General features: G+C 40.0%; 1 protein-coding gene across 4 annotated transcripts; it reads right to left on the bottom strand.

The window, feature by feature from the left end:
- tbxa2r (thromboxane A2 receptor) lies at positions 1 to 10,825 on the bottom strand. Of its 4 annotated transcripts, XM_026142962.2 has the most exons (4): positions 10,690 to 10,825; positions 5,519 to 6,346; positions 2,727 to 2,860; positions 1 to 1,651 (listed from the first exon to the last, which is right to left on the bottom strand). In XM_026142962.2, the coding sequence occupies exons 2-4, from the start codon at positions 6,305 to 6,307 to the stop codon at positions 1,474 to 1,476; spliced, it is 1,101 nt and encodes a 366-aa protein (XP_025998747.1). In that variant the 5' UTR covers positions 6,308 to 6,346; positions 10,690 to 10,825; the 3' UTR covers positions 1 to 1,473. The 4 variants fall into 4 exon arrangements, with proteins under 4 accessions (XP_025998747.1, XP_025998744.1, XP_025998746.1 ...); XM_026142959.2 differs by lacking the exon at positions 2,727 to 2,860; XM_026142961.2 differs by lacking the exon at positions 2,727 to 2,860 and having other exon boundaries at positions 10,695 to 10,816.
- Between the last annotated feature and the right edge of the window lie 14,993 nt (positions 10,826 to 25,818).

Genomic DNA, 25,818 nt, shown 5'->3' with positions numbered 1-25,818 from the left:
TTTCTGTTTTATTGAGCCTTTATTTACGTGAACAATCAACATTTACTCCTCACTGTCATGGGAGAACTTTTATGGGATAAAAAAAAACTGTTGTGGAAGACTGGTTGAGTTGATTGACATTACAGTGTGCATTACTTTAGGTGCATGATGAGTGTAAAAATTGCTCTCTTCACAAAAAATATTCTCAGTCCACATCAACTTTAAAGCTTAGCCTTGAGATCTCAAAGAGGCAGAAGATTTTATAACAATCAAAATAAAATACAATAACGTTCTCCAAATTTAAACTCTAGACAGTGTACTTGTTTAGGTTATCTAATTGTAGTTTATCTAGATGTTTAGGATGCACTGTAATTCCTCCACTAACTGAGTCCTGCTTTTTAAAGGGTGAGTTCATTCAAATTATAAATCTTCACACATGCATTTTCATACTTACTCCCACTTACACTTAACCATACTTCGGCACAATACATCATTTTTAATTAACACCTTCCATTCAGTTGAGCAGCACTTGTGCATTTTAATGGATGGTATACCAAAATAAAACAAATTTATATCTAAGTGACTACATGCCAGTATTTGTTAGGGACAATAAAGAGATGATTTCTGGAGATCATGAGAACGACATACCAGTTATCAGTAAAATTTTCAACTTATAATGAAGTTACCATCTTTTGATCCCTCATTTCTTCACATTTTCCCAATACTAACGTTCAAACACATTGGAATTGCTAACACACTGTTTTCACTGCACATATTCTAGATAAATATACAGGAATGAAAGGTGGGTCAAGACTTTTGATATTTGTAATAATCCATCTTTTTTCGTCTTGTAAACATCCTTCAGCCCATATGTAACAGACAACCTTGAAACAGAATATCTCACTCAGTAAAAAAACAATGAAGTTAAATGCAAGAAACGGATCGTTTAACATTTTTCAATCTTTTATAGGTTTTCAGAGTTTGTGACATGTTCAGTCAGAGTAACTATTAGCAAATGTATGTGAATATAGTATAATATGATATTTCTTGTTAACAATAGGCACTTCTACAATATTACAGTTTCTATATTTCAGGTTCATGGGACTAGGCTGCCTGTGGGTTTCCTCCTAAAATGGTTAGCACAACATCAGGTCTAAGCATGCATCAAACAAAGTGAAAACAAGATAATTTATCCTATTTAATGGTACATTAAATACGGTTAACTTAATGCAGGAGTATCTAGGTAGCAGTGCATATAGTTAACTTCAGTGCGATGTATGGAGCTGAGAGTATATGTCTGATCCCTGTGATCACTCATTTCTGATCAGAGAAACAAACACACACTGTACCATGAGCCTTAGTCAGGTGACTTTAAGGTAGACGGAGAAGTGACATTTGACTTTGTTGTTTCTCCTGTTTCATCTGAGCCCAGGTTGCCCCCTAATGAAGATCGTGTGAATCTGCGTGCAGTCTCTTGAAAATATGGGTACAAAGTCATGATTGAGCTCCGGGACCAGTCAAAGCGGGGGTAGACTCTCTTAAAGACTGCCCTCCGGAACAGGATATAAACCCATGGGTCGAGGATCTGGTTGCAAGTGGCAAAGCGGAGGTACAGCAGCAGTTTCCTGACCCAGAGAGGATCGCTGGAGAACACTGTTTGAGCAATAAAGACCTGGATGTGGAGGAATAATATAGGGACAGACAGAGAAAAGCAGAAGTAAAGAGAAGCATGAAGGAGGAAGCAGTTGACGGGGGAGAAGATGGTAAAGAAAGGAAATAAGAAATAGCAAAAGGAAGAGATTGGAAAAAGCGAATAAGAGAAGGGAGATCAAATAGGTTAATATTGCAGATCTACACAAGCATTCACTATAAGTTATGTCTAGTTTAAAAAGAAAGGCTAGGCTAATTTTGTCATGGTGTCCCTGAGGCAGTGGCTGCTGTAACATAGCCTAATTACCCATTACCCAATTACCCACATTTCATGTGAGGCACAGCATTATTAGCATTACCCCAACTGTCTCCAGAAGGGGGAAAACATGCTAACAAGCTCCTGCAGGAATTAAAAACCGGCCTAGTGTTGCTTATAGTTTCTTTTCAAAATTTAGCTTGTGTCACAGTTCTGTTCTCCTGAGTTTTTGCATCCAAGCAATGCAAGAGACCATGCAAGATGAAGCGTTTTTGTGAGGCAAATGCCTCTCAGTGGTATTGGTACTCCATGGGCTCATGTTTTGCAGAGTGCCAGTTAACATTGGCTTATTTTCATTTTCAAAAACAAAGAAGAAAACTGACATTAAGAATAATAATTTCATATAGGCTCAACTGCAGATAACTGCTTGATTGCATTTGTCCAGTTCGCAGTACTTCCAGGATTTCTGCAGCTATACTCCAAAGGAAAAAAAATATTAGAAACTAAATGAAACGAAAATCTGCAAAACGAAAAGCTACCATGTTTCTGATGACAGAACATACGTGTGTTAATTTTTCCAAATTAAAGAACGTGCAAGGCCAAAAAACAAGCATGATGAAAAGTTTAATGGCTATTAACTGGAGAAAGAATGGAACGAAACTTTGAGCATATAAGTATTGGTTTGGAAGTGGCAGTGCGTGAAGTGGACTGATGAGTACAAATCTATCATTTGGAGATGTTTAGGGCACGTGACCAACTAATTGGCAAAAATATGGTGCCATGGGGGTGAGCGGTGATGGCAGATGAGCAGAGTTAGATTTTCGTTTCACGTTTTACTCGCCTTAGTGGGGACACTTGAAACATGATGTAAATCCATGGGTCTAAAATCTGATTGCAGGTGGCCATTCGTATGCCGAACAAAACCACATTAGCATCAGGAACTTCAGAAGTCTTCATGCACACCAAAATGTATATCTGTACAAGGTATCACACAACTAATGTTAGACCAGACTGCAGAAAAATGTGTGCTCCACTCAGGGACTTTAGTCCTTATTATTTTGTTCTCTGGCAAACTCAGTTAAAAAAATGAAGTAGTTGATTTATTTTTTTTAACTATACATAGGAAAGCAAAAGTGTAAAGAACTGAATTATGCAATAAGTGATTCCTATTAGAAGTATAAAAATGATAGGTAGATAATGCAAGATAGGCTGAACGTAACTGAAATTGTCTAATTTTTATACAAATTAAAAATGCATCAGCATCTCATCAGTATCTATAAATAACACCTCCCATAGAAGGTCTGGGTTTTATTTTGAGTCTTGGTTGCCACACTGGAACTTTCTGGACTTTTTCAGTGCTGTTTGACATTGTACTAGATGTTTTCCTTTAAAGGCTCTGCTTCACTCTTGAGTTGAAATATGTCATCTCAAGTGGGGCATTAAGGGGCTCTTTGATCCAGTGTAAGTACAGATGGTTTTCAGATCAGCTAGTAAATAGGCTGCATCACTAAGAAGAATTGAAGCATACACAGAGGAGCAGAGAAAAGGAGCTTAGGACCTTGTGATGCCTCATTAAGGTTCAAACATTTTAAAAGAAGCGCTGGTAACAAAAAACTAGATAGTTAAGGTCATGGCGCGGTGCTTTCAAACATATGAAAACCATTTTCCACACAACAGCAGGTGGACACAGTAAAAGTAAGTGTGTCACCTTGCAGTATCTTGAAGATATTAATTTCCTATCACAACCTCATGATTAATGTTTAGTGAACAGTCTTTATAAATGTTTAGCCCGTCAGGCTACTTTTGTTTTTTATATATATATTCTGAGTATTTCTTTGATCATGAAAAAATAGAAAATTTATTGTCAAGAAACACAAACCTAGCCTAAAAGAAGGTAAAAACAAGAGAGATCTTCTCCTTCTGTCTACAAGAGAAGGCAGTGAAATCTTCCATTGGTCTTATGATCACACAACACACAAATAGACCAGACTGCAATTATGGAGTTCAACACACTGTTACACTGGTTGAAAAAGGGCCAGATGTTTCTGTGGAGGGCAGTGACTGTTGTACAAGACCAGAGTGCTCCATTTATCCTGCAACATCACATCAGTTCACTCTCTGGGTCATCAGATAAATTGTTTCTTTCATATGAGGATTAGATTTGAAAAAGCTGCTACAAATAAAACATTTCTTGACCAAAGACAGCTACTTTATAGAAAGTTAATATGAAGAGACAGGGGTGTACTAGTATTTGTTCAAATGTACACACAGTGTTATGTAACAACTCTTCCTATAACAGAAAGCTTACATAAATTAGTCAAAGAATCAGATGTTAGATTCATAAATAATTTGTCTGGCCCTTCAGTCTGATCTCCATTTCTGCTTGTCTGGAAATCTCCTTGGCTACATGTGCTTGACACTGAATTGCTCTACCTGAAAGTGTTATCTCTTTCTTTCCGGCTCTCTCTCTGACTCCCTCACCTCTTCTCTGGTGTTGTAGAATAAAACAGGAATTAGCCGACTGACTAGTCATTTCCAGTGTCATTTCCAAGCATGGAAATGACATTGCTCGTTAATTATTATTTGTAGACTAATTGAATGTTATTGTCCAGTAAAAGTGCTATAGAGTGCTATATAATTGAAAAAGATACAAAAAGTATTTTTTTTATTAACAGAACAATATAGTACCTTAAATAAAAATAGAAAATTACACCCCATTATATGAGGAATTACAGTGTACATTGTGAACAAGAAAACAGCAGCATTAATGTGACTTTAATTATCATCAGTTATATTTTTACATAGTTTGCTGTTCCAGAACATGAGGTTTACTAACTATTAATGTTATAGACTGGAAAAATGATATAATTCCTCATGCTGTTTGAATAGATAAACAAATAAATAAGAGAAGTGCTAAGTGCCTAGCTTTATATGTTTTTAACTCACCAATTTAAATGTTATCATGGCTAAAAAATGTATAATTTTGCATGTGACTGACAGTTGGGTGCTGACGTAGGTAGCTGTAGTGGGTAGCTGTGTGCTAGGCTTCACCTCAATTGAACTGAGATACGGAACTGGATCTCTCACCTGTTTCTAAGAAGTAAGAAAGTTTAAAATAATAATAATATTTTTTTTAAATAATTCTTAGTAATCAGTTTAATAACAGAAAATGTCCTTGTTTTCCTGTTTTCAAAATAGTTTTTGTTTATTTACGCAATACGAAACAAATTCAGTTTTTTTAAAATTATAGCATAAAATCCTTTGTGTTTTATACTAAAATTAAAAATCAAGATTAAAAACAAAAAAAAAATCAACAACAAACAATACAAAAAAAATATTTAGCCATTAATAATTTGTGTTCATGTAGGTTATTAGGCAATAAAGTAACTGGTGTGACACAAAAGATGAAAATTGGGGCTGTCTGTGTCATGACTTATTGCTTACTGTTATTTATGCTATTTAAGAGTGAAATTGCTAAATTTGGTTCTGTATTACTAGTGTATTACGCATTAGTTATATTAATTGTCATTTTTGCCTTTCTTTTTGTCTATATACAACAACCTACCCAAAACCAACCAACTAACCAAAGAAACAAATAAACAAGCAACCAACCAAACAAACAAACAAACTCACCAGGAGGGGGCACCAGCTGATAGAGGCAATAATCATGATCAAGATAAGTTGCACCATCATCTCGACTTCATGGTCTCGGCTCCGCTGTGTCCTGTCCTGTCCGCAGCACACCTTGATAAGCGTCACCACACTCACTGTGTTCAGTAAAAATGACACAACGATTGAAGTCAACCCCACGAAGGAGAAGAGCAGGGAGAAGACCATATCACTTCCTTTCGAACTGATGTTGAAAAAACACCAAGAACCAGGAGCCTGTATGTGGTAGCTCCCGATGCCTATTAAGGGCAGCAAAGCAATACAGCCAGCAGCCAACCATACCATCAGCACCATGTAGACTGTCCGGCTCTTGCTCATGTTGGTGGAGCGTGCAAATGGACGGTTAATGCCACAGAAGCGCTCCATGGCCATTGTGGCACTAAGCAGCAGTGGGCACAGTCCATAGAAGACCATAGACATACCCATGAAGTTGCAGAAGTGGCAGTTAGGATCTACTTGGCGCCAATTAAAACGTGTAAAATGGAAGGAGACCACAATGGAACCTGTGACCAAAAGACCCATAAAGTCAGTAACTACAAGACCGGCCAGGAAGATTAAGAAGAAAGACCGTGACCGATTCCGCATTCGTCGGAAAGATTTGACAAGAACAATGAAGGCAATGAGATTTGAGGTGATTCCCAAAGTGCTGAAGATGGTTGAGAAGTATGCTGAGCTGATGGGACGTGTGTAATTGAACGGAGGGCTTTTGAGGGAGTAACATTGTGGAGTGTTGTTGGCATCTGAGGTATTCATCGTGGCTAGCTGGTACACACTCGTTGACTTGAGGTGACTCTGAGATGAAAAGACAATACTAGTTAGAAGAGTACAAACAAAAAAATCAATCAATCAATCAAACAAACAAACAAGCAAACAAACAAACAAACAGAAAGTTAAAAAATTACATAAAAAATATAATACATTCATCCAAGCACCAAGATAATAGTAATTGGACAGCCACACAATACCCATTGCAGGGACACTACAATTATTACCAGAAGGATTTTATTTTTTTGACTACTACATATGTACATACATTTTGTGTCATTGTGTATTGCATGGTTAGCTTAGTTGTACCACCAGACAGTCAAATCCTATTGTTCTCGCATGCTGTGGCAGCACTACAACCTCATAGCACCAAGAGTTTGGCTTAAAATCCCTGAGTTTTCTAAGGAGTTTATATAGTGTGAGAAAGAACTGTCTCTGTATATTTTTATGAGTTTTTGCTGGTTGGGTCGACTCTTACAGTATAAACAAACTGAGCAAAGGTGACATAATCTGTCAGAAGAGGTGGACCGATGTTGTTGCACTTCAGATGTGGTGACGTCCAAGATAAAAAATGTGTTTACTCTAACACAGTTCTAAATGGCACATTCCCAACTCTTTATTTACATCGAGCATACTGCAACACATCATATTTCTAATTAGAGCACCTTTAATGGCTGAAGCCTATCTTATCATGCAAAAAAGCAAAACACATTGAGGTGTCACAGTAGTTCAACAGTCAGTGGTTTAAAAAACCACTTCTGGTTAACGATCATTTCTTTGTTTTTATAATTTTTCATCATTTCATTGGTTGTTATGACATCAGTATTGTATTGCTACAACAGAGGCTGAAAATGCAATGAACAGTTCTATGGACGATTAAATACATAGCAAAGAAAGCTGACAGTGCGTCTGAATTATTAAAAACCCTTTATCTGGAGGTAAAATCATTGTTGCCAGATATCAGGGGATCCAATATTTTTAGTGTCGACAACACTGATTGCCTAAACTATGAAAATAAACCTTTAGAATGCAAAGTAACAGCTCAGACACAGATGTACACAGCACCCACACAAACGCATGCAGACAGTGACAGTATGGGGCAGAGATGGAATGAGTGACAGAGAGACCGAAATAGACAGAGTGGGAGAGCTGGCATATCCTGCCAGGAAGTTCAGTTTGGTGGCACTAAAAGGAAATAAACATAGAATCAGACATAATCAGCTCTTGGTATTCTTTCCCCAGTAAAAAAAAAAGAAGTCTGAGGATGGTAATATGGAAACAAATATCCATAGCTTTCATTAATCTAAATATTTGTTTCACAGCACATCACCAAGATACTGATTTCATCCTGTGTTAACTAAAGAAACTACAGCAACTGTAGGTTATTGCTTTAAGAAACAAATTTATATACAAAAACCTATGCAGTATGATCTAAGAGAAAGACTTCAATGAGAAACATATGCCTGTACTATACTCTATAAAATTATGCCTGTTCAGTAATGTGTTGTTACCTTACTTACAAACACCCCCAAAATTGGGAAGTTGTAAAATGTAAATAAAAACAGAATCCAAAGATTTGCAAATCTAGTATACCAATATTTTATAGCAAATAGCAAACCTAAAACATACCAAATATTTAAACTGAGAACATTTAAAACTTTAGGGAAAAATATGAGCTGATTTTGAATCTAATGGCAGCAACATGTCTCAAAAGAAGTTGGGATGGGAAGAACAAAAAGTCGGAAAAGTAAGTGGACCTAAAAAAAGAACAGCCAAAGGAATGTTTTGCAGCTAATTAGGTTACTGGCAACAGATCAGTAACACGAATGGCTATAAAAAAAACCCACATTTTAGAGAGGCAGAGGTTCACCAATCTGCAAAAAAAAAAAAAGAAGACAAAAGAAAAGAAGCAAGTATGGAGCAACTTCAGAATATTGTTGCTCAACATAATATTGCAAAGACTTTTTTTTGTCATGTCATGTTGCCATGTTGCATGTCCACAAATGCAGGCTAAAGCTCTGTCGTGCAAAAAAGAACCCATGTGTGAAGATGATAGAGAAATGTTCAAGGGTCAAAGGTAATTTAAAATGTACTAAACTGTTCTGTTGTCAGATTATTTGAAATTTGAAATTCTTTTTTGTAAACATGGCCAGCGATTTCTCCGGACATAAGAAGAAAGAGTAGTTCAAAAGCCTGGGGGTGAATTAGTGCCCATGAACTGACAGATTACTGATCTGGAAAGGCACCTTCAGCAATGAAAGACTTTTATTCACTTCATATCAGAAGAGTCTGGGCGCTTAAATAGGCCTCCTGTAGCCCAGATCTCTCACCAACTGAAATCATTTGGAGCATCAAGACAGAAAAAATGCTCAAGTAGTCCCAAGACTATTGAGCAGCCACAATAATACATCAGACAAGAATGAGATAACATTCCTCTCCCAAAAGTCCAGCACCCGGTCCCCTCAGTTTTCAGATGTTTATGGACTGTTCTTAAAAGAATGCCAAACAGTGGTAAACATGGCCCAGTCCCATCTTCTTGGAGGTGCGTTGCTGCCATCAAAATCAAAATGAGCCAATACTTTTCTAAGAACTTGTAGATTTTCTCAGTTCAAGTCTTTGATGTGTTTTATATGTTCTATACTTTGCTTAGTTGCATTTGTACTTTGGATTGTCTTTGGCACTATTTACAAAACACATCAGTGAATCCAGTAAAAATTTCTATCACCATCAGAATTTTGTTTGTTTCACTATTTCACTGTTTGGTGTTATACTTGTGCAGTAGCTTTTAAGAAGACACATCATGGGAGGAGGATATACAGAAATGCAACAGAAAAAGACAAATAAAGACAATAAAGGACAAAACGGAGAATTATACAGGTTTTTAAAAGTGAAAAGCTTCTGATGCTGTTATTAATATGTACTGACACTAAAATGCAGCAGAATAAAACTAAAAGCTGTCTCAGACGGTTGTGTATTATTGGCAGCAGCGAATGATCATTGTCTTGACACTTCTAATTTCAATGACTAGAAATTGTGCAAACTAAAATCTGACTGCTGGATTTCCCCCCATAGGGAATTTTCTTCCACTTGTCCATTCTTTTTCCTGTAGTCTATTGATTTGCTTCTACATTTGAAATCATAACAATGCAGAGTGGAATGCACAGAACTTTTAACAGGCAGGAAGACAACTTTAGTAACTTGAAGAATTAGGCTAAGTGCTTCTGTATTGAAGTGAAACAATAAAACAATCCAAATTGTCTAAACTTTGGCCAAGTGGGCATAGACGACCTGTATTGTTTCACACGCCAACTGGGCACAGACTGGTAGCTCGTTAGGAATGAAAACAACTGAACCACTAAAACACCAAACAGGTGTCTGTTTTTAGCCTGCTTTCATGCAGTAATCTTGTAAAGCATCAAATTTATCCTTCAAACTAGTTTAGAAGAACTTAATGCCTAGTGCTGAAAATGCCACTGCCTAAAAGGAGATCATGAAATCAGGTTCGGTACACCAATTATTTGCTCAATCATCAAAAACAACTCAGATGAATATTTTGATGTTGCTTTGATGTTTGTGCGAGTGGTGGAAACCATTATAAATCAGCCATGAAACTAAGATATGAGCCCTTTTCCTTTACTACATCAGAATTTTATAATATTCGTTTAATCTCGTTAATAGAGTGGATACATATTAAGAACTGTAGAACCCAAAAAAACTGTGGTAATATGTTTTTGCCACAGAAAACTGAAGATACAGAAACTGAGACAAGTCATTGCACAGTTTACAAAAGGTAATGAAATCCTTCACGTCCTTAGGAAGTGCTATATGATGAACCTGCTCTCGTATGATCTACAAAACCTTTTTAAAGAACAATTAGCCAAAAGTGCCTGTTAGAATCCAAGATCAATATGTCATACTAAATACTGTTCCACTATGGCAGTAAAAATGCTTTACCAATGGGCCTAATGCAAAACCACAGAAATGCATTCATGAGTTTTCCACTTATCCTGAAATGTTGAGAATGGTGAATGCATGCAAAACAATATTAACCCACAAGGTTTTGCTGGTTTAAAGAAGATGAATAAGAATCATTAATTAACTGTCCTTATGATATACCATAACATACAATACAAATGATAAAAGTATATAAAAAAAATCTCTAGACCTGTGTAGTTTGCGCATATGCAGTAATATAAGAAAAAAAGCTTAGCACTTACAAATCACTGAGTATTAAAGAAGACTTCACAGAATTGTTTTCAAGGATCATTTGTCTTGCAGTTGTAAAGTTTTTACTTCTCCATCGTTAACATCTCTCTTAAAAGATCAAAAATTATGCAAATTATAACAACTAGAAGACATGGGATAGATACCTTACATCACAAGTTCAGCTTGATGACAAAAAGACCTTTAGTAGCAACCCTGGCTCATCTTTACTCCCTTCCCCCAGCTATGTCCTCTCCTCTACTCTTCCTACTCTGATACTCATCTCCCCCTCGTCCAGTCTTGCTTCCTTTTGCACAGTACACTCCTCTCAGGAAGTCAGAGGAGGGGAGGGCTTTAGGAAGGCACTCTTTCTTTTTCCATGCAGCAGAAGAGCATAGAAAGAAAAAGTATGACTGTAAAAATGTTTGCTTTTAAAGGCTGGCAAGTGATCTAAAAAGGTTAACAAGCAAAAAGTAAATGAAAAAAACACGACCCCAAAACACATGGACGGCAATCAGGTTGTTTTAATAAGGACAAAGTTGTCCCTCAAGCATTTTATCTCATGTTTTGGAAAACAGGCTGGAGGACAGATGTTTTGAACGCAAATAGATACCGCAAGGCCGTTAACATTCATTTTAAGACTCTGTTTACAGTCACAAAAATATGTTTTAATTATAAAGCTCTATGATAAAATGAAAACAAGAACCGAATTAGAAACAATGTTCAATTTCTATATTGTCACTTGTGAATACCACCAGAAATTGTTTTGCTGGATGTGAAGCGACACGAACGTAAAGGATTGCAGAGAGAAAAGTACTAGAATCTCAAATCATTATCCTTTATCCGCATCCAGGAAGCCGTGGCAAAGCACGAGTGGCAGACACAAAAGAAGAACAAAGGTCCAATGTAGTTATAATACTTTGTGGGTAGCAACACAGCATTTTTACAAGCGGTAAAATCGAATCAAAACGACAACTGTGTGGCATTGTTTGTAAATATCTCACTTTCTGCCCATTATTGGCAAAAACCTGGGCCAGCCGCATGTCCAAAAGTCTGTTTTATGGGTCGTAACACACCAGACTCTTCTGTTAATGTAGTTAAAGTTATAGATTTTAAAGCCTAAAGATATCAGTCTGTGTGTAACCTATATAGCATTCGTGCATTGGAAAGGAATGACAAAAACATCTCTGAAAGGATCGTGGGAGTAAAAGCAAGCTTTCCAAAGTTATGATACAAAATTATGTCAGATGCTTGCATTTAATGCAGACACATGCAGGAAAGCATGCAAATAAATACTTGAATATAATCTTGTAGAAAAGCATAAACACTCCAAAGTGATGGAAGGTCCCGGGCCACCGAGTTCTTCCTTGCAGGACTATTGTTTACATGACTGGCCTTGTTTTAAATCTCAATGGCAAGCTGTCTCGTGTGCTTCCAATAGACTCCCTCCTTATTTGTACACCGTGTCTAAACCAGAAACAGAACCAGAGGTGTGATGCCAAAACATCTGGAACGTTCTACTTTATATAGTAACTTTTTAAACTTCTTTTAGATAAACAACATGACTTTCTGACACGACAGTGTATGTTTCTGCCGGAAAAAGAACATTTTTACAGACGTTTATGCAAAGTGTACGAAAACTATGTACACTTTATCACTCAGTAGCTTGTATGCAGCACTTTAAACATGTTGAGCATGTTGATCTGCTGCTGTGCCCTATTGCAATGATCAATGATGTTTAAGCTGTAGGACAGTTGGCCTCACATTTCACACCAGAAATATAAACAGGAGTCCATGGTGAATTACTGCAAGGTGCCCCACCAACATCATTCCCCATCTACCAGTCTGCTTGAAAGTTGGTGTGAGGTGTTTGTGCCGATATGCTGTGTTTGATTTTCACCATGATGCTGTGCATTTCAGTTAATTTTAGTTAATCTGTCTGTTAAGGGTTGTGCCACATTTTGTTTAACTGCTGCACCTGTACAGTATGTCCCATCTCATTCCCTCAGGTCAACAGACCAGATGCTTTTACTCATTCCTAGGTGACAAAGCTTTCGCACTTGTGGCTCCAAAACTGTGGAATCGTTTGCCATCGCTCCTTCACTTGCTGCACTTTTACAGCCTTCAACCCAGCGTGCAAACTGTGAGTTCAAGTGATTTTTTATGTATTCTTTATTTATTTATTTATTTTTTTGCCTGTCCCGTTTGGCTCTTTTGCCATCAGAATTGTTGTCTAAAGGCAAAGAAAGATGCCCAACGGATTTACTTTACCAAATTGACCATCCCAGCCTTGCCGTAATGGTCCATTTGATTCACCTTTTATTGTTTATTTTATTTTCACTTACTGAATACGGGACAGACTTGACTGGGGGAAAGAAGGGGAGAAAGAAAGAGGGAAAGAGAAACAGCTGAGAAGAGGGACGGGGGAGAAGGGCAAAAGACAAAAACCAACAGAATGGGCAGCAAAAAAAAAAAAAAATGCATATATCAATCACCTGGATCACCGGGTTGAGCTCCTTGGGGGGCTCAACCCGGGGTAGCGGTCATGTCCGGTTAGGGGCTCTGTTGGCTCTCAGGTGACTGTTTCCTCGCGGCTGCGTGCAGCGGGGCTAGGGGAGGGTCTGTGCTGACGGACGTGGGTTACTGACCTGGTAGCCTGGCTGCCCCTGTTTGGGTCCGGGATGGGCGTGAGGTTCTGGGGGCGTTCCGTCTCTGGGCTGGGGCCCGGGCCGGGCCTCGGGGGCTTGGGTCCTGGTTGGTGTGTTGCCGGGGTTGTGGGCGGGTGGGTGCATGGGGGCCCAGTCCTGGAGCAGGGTGCCGCCGGTGCATCGAGCCACCTGGGGGGCTCTTCAACTGGTGGGGGAGATTGTCACATCTTGCAGGAGCTTTCCTCTCTTCAGGAGCTCCCTCTGCAGGAGGGGGAGATACAGGAGAGGTGGAGGAAGATCTCAGCCTGGGTGTTTATTGTCTTATGTAGTCTGGAAGATGAGTGGATGGTGGGGTGGGTGCAGTTTTCTCTGTGGTGGGTTTGGGTGGACTGTCCCGGGCTCTGTGGGGCCGGGAGGCGCTGCTGCACTGGGCCCCGGTCTGGATGGGCCTGGGCCCCCTTTCCCTGGCGGGTCGCGGAGTATGGGGGTGCCTACTGGGGTCAGCGGGGGAGCTGGCCCCAGGGAGGGGTCACTTGCCCCTCCCTTCCTTCCCTCCCCATCTCCAGCTGCCTCCCTCTTCCTGCTCCACCACAACCACCCACACATGCAGGACCTTGGAGTGGGGGTATGTCACCAGGGTGCAGAGGAGGCTAATCCCCCCCTCTGTCCCCTTCTGGCTGCCTCTGCCTCAATTTTATCCCACAACTTAGACATTCACATTACTCACACTCTCATTACACATACATATAGGATCTTGGGGGTGGGCACGATACACAGAATCCAAAGTACCATCAGGGTGTACACCCCACCCCTGGCGTCGTCGCCCACCTCTCAATTTTAAATACACGTAGACATTGAGGGCTATCAGGAGGGACCATGCGCTTACCTGCTGCTCTCTGGCAGGTAGCTCCATGCCCTCCTGGGTTTTAAATGCACCTTAGAACACATATGCATCAACACTACAATGAGCGGGTGGAGGGAGGTTTGGAGTCTTCTCTCACCCCCATTCTCTGTGGCCTGCTGGAGCGGGGGGGCTGGGAGGAGGAGTTGGCCGTCCGACTCCGGTCTGGAGTGTGGGGCCTCCCTGCTGCTGCGGAGTCGGGGCGGTCTGCCTCCCCCCACCGCAGGGAAAAGGGTAACACCACCTGGGTCTGGGTGCAGTTCCCCCCTCCAGGGGCAAGGGTACCTAGACCCGGTTTGTAGAGTACGCTTGGGGAGTGTGATCGTGTGTACAGCGTCTCTTTATGTCTGTCTCCACGTTGGTTGAGTGTGGAGTAAGTGCATATGAGAGCATGAGGGTGGGAATGGATGTTTGTATATGTGTGTGCCTGTATGTCTGTGTCTATATGTCAGGTTGGGTGTCAGGCGCCACCTCTCTGGGGACATCTCAGGCCCTCCAAGGTTTGGAGGCCTATCTCCCCCTACCACCACTTCCCCTGCCAGTGGCGGACTCCCTCAGACATCGGTGCGTTGGTGGTTCTTTGTGTCCGGGGATGGGTGCACACACCGGCTCACTCCTTGGCGGCCGCTTATCGGGGCCTGGAGCCTGGGGCTCGCTCGGGCCACTTGGGAGGTGGGGTGCCCCCGGCCTCTCGGCCTGGGGCTCGGTCACTCAGGCACAGCTGGCTGCCGGCGGAGCTCACGGGCGCGTCACTGCAACTCCCCCTGGCTTCTGTTCCGCGGCTGCTGAGTGAGCCCTCATCTGGGACTCTCCTCAGCTCTTTCTGGGACAGTGGCGCGGCTGCCCCTCTGTTGGTCTTCCTTGGTCTCTTGTGTTCTGGGGGCCTCTGGATGTCTGGAGTTTTGATCTCCTCCATACCTGCTTCATGCCCTGGAGGATGGGGCTGTGGCCCCCCCACACCCTCTAGCAGATCATTACATGAAGAAACCTTTTAAAAAAACAAGCGCGTCCATGCTCACAGGTGTACACACGGGTGATCACACCCACAAACTACACCCTTTTTGGCTCCTACCTCAAAGCACACTGTGTTCTGTTGATCTTATGTGCTGCACAATAATGTTTAATATTTAGTATTTACTGTCATATTCCCATATATCATTGTGATGTTGTTTTATTACTCTTGTTCTCTTCTGTATTCTTTATTCTTTAACTTCTACAGCTCTTTGACCCTTTGGCCTGTGTTCGTCTCGTATGTTTTGGAGATTCCGTATTGGAATTTCAGGAGCAAGACCACGCGTCCAAACACACTTCTTCTGGTTGTCATTGACATAGGTTCCCCTAATTTTGCAAGGTGTTCATTCTCGTTTACGTGCCCCACCCTCCTTCCTTGTTTCCAATTCTTTAACTTCTTCATTTCTATTTAGTACATAGGGATCTGCCAGGCCCCTTCGAGGCCTTCCCCAAATTGCAACTCAATTCATGTCAAAGCATTACTTTTACCAACTGAAACACTGTCACAAATGAGGACGTGAGCCCATTGTATAGCTTACGTGGTTGCAGTGCTACCGGGATTTAAAAATAGTTACGCAAAATGGAGCGTGTCCGCTCCGACCGGCTCTAAAGGGTTAAAGGCAGACTACTTTAGGCCCGGAAGTAGGATTCGTCACGTCATCACTTAAAGACCGGATAGGCTTATAAGGCCTTGAAGGTAAAAAACTACATTTCCGTGAAAATGACGCCACTTCCGGTTTCGGGCAGGTAATGGCGGACATGGGATAGTTCGCGCTGATGTCTATTCCGACTAGGAAGTGTTACGAACAGCTGATCGGATCGGCAAAGCGTGTTTCTGGAATATTATGTTTCTGTTGCTGCAAGTGGTTTATATGCAATTTTTGCTAAGCTATATGTGGAAGGAAACCGTGACCTAGGACAAAGCTGATGGCATAAGATGTAAGTACAACTCCTCCGGTTTCATAGGCAAAAAAAAATTATTGCGCTAGCTTACGTGGTTGCAGTTCTACCGGGATTTAAAAATAGTTACGCAAAACGGAGCGTGCCTGCTCTGACCGGCTTTAAAGGGTTCAAATTGTTTTACAAATACAGTGCTATGGTATGGCATTATAGCCAAACATCTGCATTATATTCTTGTATATACAAAGGACGTCATCTATTGTGTTTGTTCAGATGCAGATTTGCAAAAATAAGTCATGCCACCATGTTTCTTTTGGAGAGAATAGGCTTCCTCTATTAAATGCTGCGACCAGACTATTATTAATTAACACATTCTAGTGAGCGAGCATACATCACTCCTGTTGTATATGTTTTACACTGGCTCTCAGTAGTTTTTAGGATTCAATTTAAAATTGCTGCATTAACATATGGAGTACTAAATGACCAGACTCCATGTTACATGTCTCAGCTCCTTACAGAGTATGCACTACTTGCTGTCTTCCTTCATAGCAGTCAAATTAAAGACCAGAGGGCACAGAGCCTTTCAGTCTGTGGATCAGTCTGCTTTTAAGCTACATGTTTGTTTTATTGTGTCTTATCATATCTTTATATTGGCTATAACACTTAATATTCATATTTATTTGACTTATTTTGTGTACAGGGCATTTTGACCGTCTGTGAAAAGCGCTTCATAAATAAATAAATAAACTTTACTTACAGCTATTCCAAGCAAGATAAACTTTTTCGGTCTTTTTTTTAATTATACCATTAAGAACAAGAACTACCGTCCTGTTGCACTGACATCCGTCATCATAAATGCCTGGAGCGGCTGGTCAAAGGTCACATCTGCTCCTCCCACACTGGACCCTCTTCAGTTTGCCTATCGGACAAATAGAGCCACAGAGGATGCCATCGCCCTCGCAACGCACACCACCCTCACTCACCTGGAGAAAGGGAATACATATGCAAGGATGCTCTTCATCAACTACAGCTCGGCATTTAACACCATCATCCCCTCAAAACTTGCCACGAAGCTCGTCGACCTTGGGCTGGAAACACCAATCTGCAGATGGATTCTAAACTTCCTCACAAACAGGCCCCATCCACATCAACGGTGTCAAGGTCGAAAGGGTCAGTATCTTCAAGTTCCTTGGAGTCAACATCACAGAGGACTTCTCCTGGACCCTTCACACAGACACTGCTATCAAGAAAGCTCATCAGCGGCTTTATTTCCTGAGGAAGTTTGGCATGAACGCCAGCATCACCTCAAATTTTTACAGGTGTGCAATTGAGAGCTTGCTGACAAGCTGCATCACAGTTTGGTACGGAAGCTGCTCTGCCAGCAGCCGTAAATCACTACAGAGGGTGGTGAAGGCAGCAGAGCACATCACTGGCACGAGACTTCCTGCCATTCAGGACATTTATTTCCAGCGATGCCTCCGTAAAGCACACAGCATCATCAAGGACCACAGCCACCCAGCACATCAGCTGTTCTCCTTGTTACCATCTGGCAGACGTTACAGGAGTCTGTCTGCTCGGACTACAAGACTCAAAAACAGTTTTTACCACCAAGCCATACGACACCTCAACCACAACACTTAAACACACACAACACAGTCCACAGGACGCACCCAGAAGCTACCTGCAGCTTCACAAGTACTCTGTTTAATCTGCACTGGTCACTCCACTTTATTGTTATTGATATTTATATTTAAAAGTGCAATACTGTAATTTTCTGCTGCTCATTCCTGTGCAATATCCCATCTGCCCTCCGTCATATTTCTTTTCAAGATTTTCTTATTTAATCACTAGTGTACATATATTTATATTTATAGATACATATATATTTAGTCATCTTTTCTCTTTTACCACGTCTCTCTAATATTTTGCTCCTTACTATTTTTCTATTTTTTATTACTTTATTTTATTTTATTATATTTTATTATATTTTCTTCTACTGTATCATGCTGCTGAATGACTGCTGCTCGTCAAACACATTTCATTGCAATGTTGACCCTGTGCTAACTTGCATATGACAAATAAAACTGAAAACTGAAAACTGATTTAACATGCTAACAGAGGCCCTCTGAGCATTGCACAATCTGAAAATCTGATTCTGGGAGTGGACTGCTGGGATGTCCACTTTTTGGCGCTGTATTAACACATGTGACTGATTCTGAATACTTGCTGGTCATCAATTAGAACATTTGATTAGGACATTTATTCAACTAACTCCTTGCAGGTATGGTTTATAATTGGTCAGCCTCCAAATAACGCAATGCTACAGCAACCAGACAGTAAACATAAAGTGTTTCTTTTGAAGCTAATTGAAACTAAATTGCCAACAAACAGTTAGTCCTGAAGAACATCCTTTATCACACTTGAAACTTTGGCATTCTGCTGAAGGGTTCAGACAATAAGCTACTACCTTTGTCAGTCTCAGTTTAAGCCAGCAATCACTCACCAAGCGACATGAGCAAAGTAATCTGGGGAGTTGCCTGAACTTCCCCAAGTATTACACTGTCCTGACCAGAGTCCTTGCTGTCAAGTGAAATAAGCTGCTTGGTGATGCTATGCCTAATGGGCTATACCATTGGTGAGAAAAATGGGAACATTTTTACAAACTCAGTAGGCTAAGTAATAAATCTCCTAGCTAAAGTGTAGAAAGATGCAAGAAACTGGAAACTAGGGAGCAATGACTAGTGGAAGAAAATATTAAATACTCGCTGGGAACAAACTGTACGCTGCCTGTTCTAGTCTGCTTCCTCTTTCATGAAACGTTTTTTATTACCTATACATTAAAACACTGATGTGCAAATTTTGCTTTTAATGCTTTTGTGTAATGTTTTATAGGTCTATGTTTTTGATTCTGTCCACAGCAAATTCCTTACACACCAACTTTTTAAAGCGATCCTGATCAGCTATACTGCAGCACATTTTTGTAACTACACTGGATGACAGCGTTGGTTTTATTTATTCAATCATTATTTTGGCATATAGTGCATAATCAGTTTGCCTCTCCTATTTGCTGTTCTTGTCCCTTCAACTCAGTACAAATACACTACATTTCAATAAAGTCGTATTTGTACAGACTTCTTGCTTTGTTATTCTCAGAACAAACATACTCCCTCAGTCCACAGTATCATCATGCTGACTTCATCGCTCGCTCGTTTGTGCTGTTGTGCAACGTAGCATTTTCAAATGGTAAATAGTTGCAATGCAAGTTATTTGGTTAAACACTCGCACGAATACACTGTGGACTGGCCTTACTCTGGTTTTAAAATGCAATCCAACAGATTGGGCTGCATCTAATTCTGGTGTAGTCCATGCACTCAATGTTTTCTTTGGACTGGACTGGACTTTTTCTGAGGGGAAGCACAAGCAGGCAGAGAGAAAGGAAAGAAATTCCGAAATCAGGCAAAAAGAATTGCTCCAGTAATGCGCTGCATAAGGAAAACAGAATGTTTTTTTTTTTAACATTGTGAACCTAGTCTAGCAAACTCCAAAATGCGTGATTCATATTAGATATACTGTTAAACTGCAAACAAGTTAAAAACTCCTCTTTACGTTATAATTGAGTCTGTGTGCATCAGTCCCCATCACTCTGCTTAAATTCTATACAATACACATTAGTTTCTACCTTGTAGTTTGCCTACATTGGCTCCGACTCTCTCTCTCTCTCTGTGTGTGTGTGAGTGCATAATTTTCCAGTAAATGATGTTATACTCCACTCTGGCTGACACCTTAAAAGGATTCTGTGCGATTCCCTCAACATTATGCAAGTGTGACCATAGTAGGAAAATTGGCACCGAGTCTTTTATCTCCCCTAACGCAATTTTTTTCCAACTCTCACAAAAACACAAATATACTTTTTCTCACTCTCTCCTGCATCTTTTATACTACTCACTCTCAAACATACACACAGAAATATGCTCACTTGCATTCACATATTCCTCCCACGGTGCTGATTTATTTACTTGAGACAAGCACATACTGCAATCAGCAATATGTAGACCTACATGAAATGCCTGCAAAGTATTTAACAATATTTTAAATTCTTTAATTCTTCAAATCACAATGATTAAATATTGATCAGCATATTCTTCAGCAAGATAATAATGTAAGTTTGATATTCAAGATTCATATTGCAAAAAAAAATCATAAATCACTGCTGTTGCTGAATTCATATGATAATGAATGTACAAATTCCGAGACCTAAAGACCAAATAAAGAGGATCTCTTAACTTTTGTTCCCACCAAGTTAGTTGTGCAGTTTCAGATATTGCATTTATGTTTATTCATTATATTTCTGGCAACTGAGAGAAATGTATATTCTGTGTAACGTGGGTAAACAGCACCTGTGTGAATTAAGTGATGCTGCATTGCAGTCACGCCATTCACTTTCATTTCACACCTCTTCTTTGGTTTCAGAGCTTATACCAGGATTAAAGGGCATTAGTATTTGTCATTATCTGTTTCTGCAAATAAACAAATGACAAAACTTTTGTACATTTCAAATTCAAATTCAAATTTTATTTTGCAACTACGACTCATGGTATGGTTTTTCTCATTTTTAATTTTTAACAGTAAATATATTATTTAATATCTACTAAGATGAGCTAGACCACCAACTGCTTTGTATGTAGGTCAACTTAAGTGTATGTCTTAAGCTGCAAAAAAAGAGCCCTTTAACTATCAGAGGTAAATGAAACGAGTTTGTTAGCTCAGTGGAAAGCAACTAATGTTCAGTTTGTCTTTGGATGAACAATGTAAATCAAACTTACATGCGAGCACGCACACATATCCATTTCTTCGCTGACATGCATCCATCCCAGAACTCTAGCCCCCAAGCGTGTTGTTTTGCTTTTAGCCTAACAAGCTGAGTAGAGAAAACGATCCAGGGCATGAAAGCTACCCCAGAAAACAGCCAACTAAACTTTGCCTGAACTTAGCCAAAGGTCATACCTGTAGCAAATGTTTTCATGGATGCCGCAGAAATGACACAGTGAATTTGCTCTGTTCCTGAAATCCCAAGATGAAGCGACATTACATATGACAAGGCATTGTCCCCCAAAATGCCTGAGAGTTGCAAGTGGTTTCTTTGGATCTCCTTCATGTTACAAGCACAACTTGGAAAACATATTAAAAAACAAAGGTCTCCTCTAACTTCATTCCCATCATTCTGTGTAGGCATGTCTGAACAGAAGTGGATAATTCCTCAAGGTGAAAAGTGTGATTCATCCCGCTTGTACTGGGAAACTTCCAATACTAAGAAATAAAGTTATTATTCAAAAAGACAAAATATGTGACACATTTAATAAAATGTGTGATAATTAATACTCGGTGTAGATATTATACTGAATGGTGAGTGGATACATAGTGATACATACTTATGTAGCAAATTGGAAACGAGGTAGTTTATTTGGGTTATTTCCCAAAAACGAACTAATATACAAATGAGAAACAGCCTCGGAGTGAAGAAGATTTCACTGAATTGTTGCTGAATCAGTAAAATGCTGCTGATTGAACTCGATATCTGAACCTGAAGCCTTTCGTGACAATGCTCCAATTAGTCCTTCCCTCTCAGGTTAATTTAGTTCTATGTCCTGAAACCAAACAACTGGCAGACAAAAACAATTAAGTTCGAAATGCCTTAAGTTGCTGTTGCACTTACTTTAAAATAATGGCTCAACTTCTCAGTTAAATAACATAATTTTATACAGTACTTCTATCTCTGTATGCAAGGAAAGCTGTTCATTATATTTCCCCAAACATAATCCCACGCTCTTATAGTTCAGTGGTATCATGCAGGCCACAGTTAAGCAGCTGATGTGTCACAGAAGTCCACATGGTCACTGGGGGAGGAAGTTGTGCTCGACTCTTTAGGAATGAGACCTCACATGATATATGGCCAATAGCACTCCACTCTGCTGAGTTATCAAGAATGTTGCAAATGCACTTGGGTTTGTTTTTATTTGAAATACAATGAAAACTGGAACCTACAGCCTGTCTGACTCTTATTTGCACACTAGATCTGTTTTTAGGACTTTTACAGTGCAGTGCAGAAGTCTGGAGCCACCCTTCATGTCTTCTTCCAAGGAGCCAGACTCTTTTGCAATTTTTAAAGCAATTTTGTGTAATAGATCTCAATGCTTTGTTTTTTGGACATTCGCTGCTTTTTCATTCTTTTTCAAATCGGCCCTTGTACTTGACCATTTTCAGAGGAATGCATTTTTTAAAATTTGTTTTGTTAAGCCACTTCCCACTTCAATTTCAAGCTTAGAAAAAGGAGCAAATCAAGGGATGAAACTTTTGGGATGAAATGAAGCTCTTTGTAGATGAGGTGATTCCGAAAGAGCTATTAGCCAAAAACGTGTATTCTTTAAAAATTGAGGAAACTGGACAAGTGAAGTACAAAAGAAGAAGTGGCAGGCCAAAAACTATCCACAGCACAGGAACGGTCCCTAAAAGTCATGTCCTCCAAGTCTGAAAAAAAAAAAATCCAGCAAAGAACTGACTCAGGCCCTGAGAGATGCATCTGACTCTTCAGTTGATTGCTCACTGAAGTATCATCAAAAATGGTCTCAGTGGATGGGTGGCTGTCAAGAAGCCGTTCTTAAGGAAGAGAAAAAGCTGAGATATGACGAAAGCAGACAGAAAACTAGTGCCAACAAAGCTTATGGAGTATAAATCATCACCACTGTGTGCTGTATGGAGGAGGTCAGGAATGAAGTACAGCAGTGAGCGTCTACAGCCATCTGTAAAACACAGTGAAGCTCTGGCATGGTGTGGGGCTGATCCCAAACACACTGACAGTGCAGTTAAAGAATACCTGGATAGAAATAGACACAATTGAACACTATCAGTCTTGGTTTGGTCTCCCCGGAGCCTCGACCTTAACACTGAAGCAGTGTGAGATCGTCATCTATCAGAGGCAGCCAAATACAGAACAAGAGCTTTGAATGTCCTTCAAGAAGCCTGGGGAACTATTGAAGACTACTTAAAGAATTCAGCCCCAAACAGGAAGCACTTTCATGCAATGAAACCGTGCACCACCTTTTATGTTAATTACCACACTAGCAGGGTCAGAGGATGGACACCGAATTATATGAGACCTAAGCTTTTAGCATCAGCGGTAGCAAACATACCGACTTACTCTAAACCTATAATGATGACATAAAAGACACAGGCGGTGCGCCCTGTCATTATGTGGTGAACTTCAGTCGATGCAGTGGTTAGTGAACGCCCTCTTTTTATCGGTGCTCATATTTGTGGGCCAGACTGGGACGGCTGAGTGATTACGTTATGCAAATTTGAGATTCACTCGGATGAGAAGTCCAACTCGTAGAGCTCGGCTAGAAGTTCCCGCCTGTATTCCTCGAACTACAATTGTAACACATCTTCATTTTTCATCCTGAACTCATTTTCTCTGCCTCTCACTCTGCTGGAATGTAAGTTTATTATGTTCAGATGGACATGTTTACAAGGAAGCTTTAATGGTTCCATTGCAGACGGTTTCATGTGTCCTTAATCATTAATGGAAAATTCACTGTAGAGCACCGCAGAATGCTTGTTTTGTTTTTTTCTGGAAGCCATCATTCTTATGTTGTGTTTCCCATTACAGAACCATTATCTGTCTCCACAGTACTGAGCATATTTTGAACTGAGTGCTTTAGCTGACATTTGAGACCAGAGTCCAAATGAGTTTTTAGAAACATTGTTAGGAAAGCAGACACGAGGCAAAGTTTGAAGATTCTCATGTTTACTGCTCTTGAAGTTTTCAAAGAAGTATTTCAAAGTCAGCACCAAATGATGACCTATCACAAATTTATACCAGAGACATTCCTTGTCCTTGTTTGGGTATATTTTGGAAAAAAAATCCAAGAAGAAATATGTGACTTTCTGTTTAGACGCTGTGCCAAAGCCACTTCCCATTGTGTACACTGGATTAAATGCCCCATTTAAGAATCATCCCAGATCCAAGAAGCAAAATTTGAAAGAGGATGTGCTGTTCTGTGTGCAATATTTATGAGAAAGTTTAGCTTTTTTGTTTGCTTTTCAAATATGTTTTGAAACCAGGCTTCTCAACCTTTTCCAGAACGCTGAATTAAGAAACAAGGTTTAAATCATACTTCTCTAACTGAGCAAACTGGGGATTCAAGCATGCCATCAAATGGATTCAAACTGCTATTTTGTGAAAACCAATCAGTCTTTTTGGAATCAAAAAAATGTCTTTTTTTTTATCGGCTAATTAAAATGGAAAACAAGCAATCCTATTGCTGCCAGTTTTTTTTTTAAATTAGTCTCGTCTGGCGGGGTCCAATATAGTTATTATTTCTCTTTTTTGTGGGACTTCATCAACTGGAAACAAAATGTGATATTTTAAATGAGTTAGGACATTCACTAATGATCAACCTTGATATTTTATTCAAAGTTAAAAATCAAATAGCTTTCAAAGATAAAAGGTTCCCCCAACAAGCTTGGACAGGCCATTAGGCAAGGCCAGGGGCCACTGTTTTAAAATAAAATTGGAATAGCAGATGAATGTTGAGACCTAAGAGTGTAGCGAGATGACAAAATAGAACTGGTGGATGAGACTGAGAAATAAAACTGCAAAAGGAAGAAGGAAACCAAGACAGTATCCCCGCTGCTTGCTTTTTTAATAGCAGCAATCAGTCAGTGGAAGAGCCCTGCCTGCACACAGAGAGGCAGAAAGGAACCAGGGAACGTAAGACAGATTATAGGAAATAACAGCACGAGGCCATAAACACAGGAGTCATGTCGCACCACAATTTTGAAATGCCACCGTTTACTGCTGGCAGACGCTCAAACACACTTTTAACAGGAAGGGCGCCGAGTATGAGCGCTTGTGCACGGGGGTCCCTGCTCAATTCGCACTCCAGACTTTTTGTGTTTCAGGTGTATAACGATCTTGCTGCATGGTAGAATACTATATATGCAACTAAAACTGTTAGTATTTGTATGAATGCACGGATCCCACATGTAGATGCATTTAAAATAGAGAAAGTTATTTCTAAGCAGCAGCTCATAATGGTCTAGTTAGCATAGAGTCTTTGCTAACTAGACCTTTCTAGGCTTTCTCTATGCCATAGAGAAAGCCTCTGGAGAGGACAATACATTCCAATCCACCATCTATCAATGTGGATCTCTGATTTAATTGAATGGAAACAGCTCTTTAGTGTTATCCAGATGGTGCCATCTTATATTATCCTGCAGATGGCAGCAAAGTCCTTTGACAAAAATACTGGTTTATTTAATACAATATTTGACGTGCGATGTTTTCGTATCTTTCCATGAAACTGGTGCCAGCTGTGTGCTGACATGTTTGAACAGGTTTAATGTTTATAACTCATCTATCTGCTCATCTTTGTCCATCAATGTCATGTCAGTGTTTCTTCATCCAGCACTCCAGTCATGGTCGTGGCATTCAGCGGTGATGATTTGACAGGTTGATGGAGCAGATCCATCTCTTGTGCTTACAATACAAGAAATGAAACAGAGTTAAGACGGGATCCTGCTGCTGCCTCATTTTTATTAATTATTTCTCCTTTTCTGCTCTTTTACATCCTTAACATCTGAAAGCAGCTCTGCCTTCGTCCTGTTGGTTCAGCAGGCATGTGGCATGGCAGCCCTCTGACACCTTTACTGCTCTGGCACGAGTTCAAATGTCACTAAATCTCCAGTTATAAAAGGTGGTCATAAACACCTAATGGCTGGCCATGAATTTTTTAGAGCCCTGAATATCACACAGAAATGACCTCTGGAAAACTACAACC

This window comes from Astatotilapia calliptera, chromosome 15 (genome assembly GCF_964374335.1).
Source record: "Astatotilapia calliptera chromosome 15, fAstCal68.1, whole genome shotgun sequence".
Taxonomy (NCBI): domain Eukaryota; kingdom Metazoa; phylum Chordata; class Actinopteri; order Cichliformes; family Cichlidae; genus Astatotilapia; species Astatotilapia calliptera.
This window is presented reverse-complemented; position numbering and strand designations above follow the sequence as displayed.

Bases quoted from the DNA above. Each gene is read 5' to 3' on its own strand.
- tbxa2r (XM_026142959.2), bottom strand. From the start codon at position 6,307: ATGAATACCTCAGATGCCAACAACACTCCACAATGTTACTCCCTCAAA. The intron at 1,652-5,518 runs GTGAGTTTGTTT...CTCCACATCCAG, and splicing joins TCAGCTGGTGCCCCCTCCTG to GTCTTTATTGCTCAAACAGT.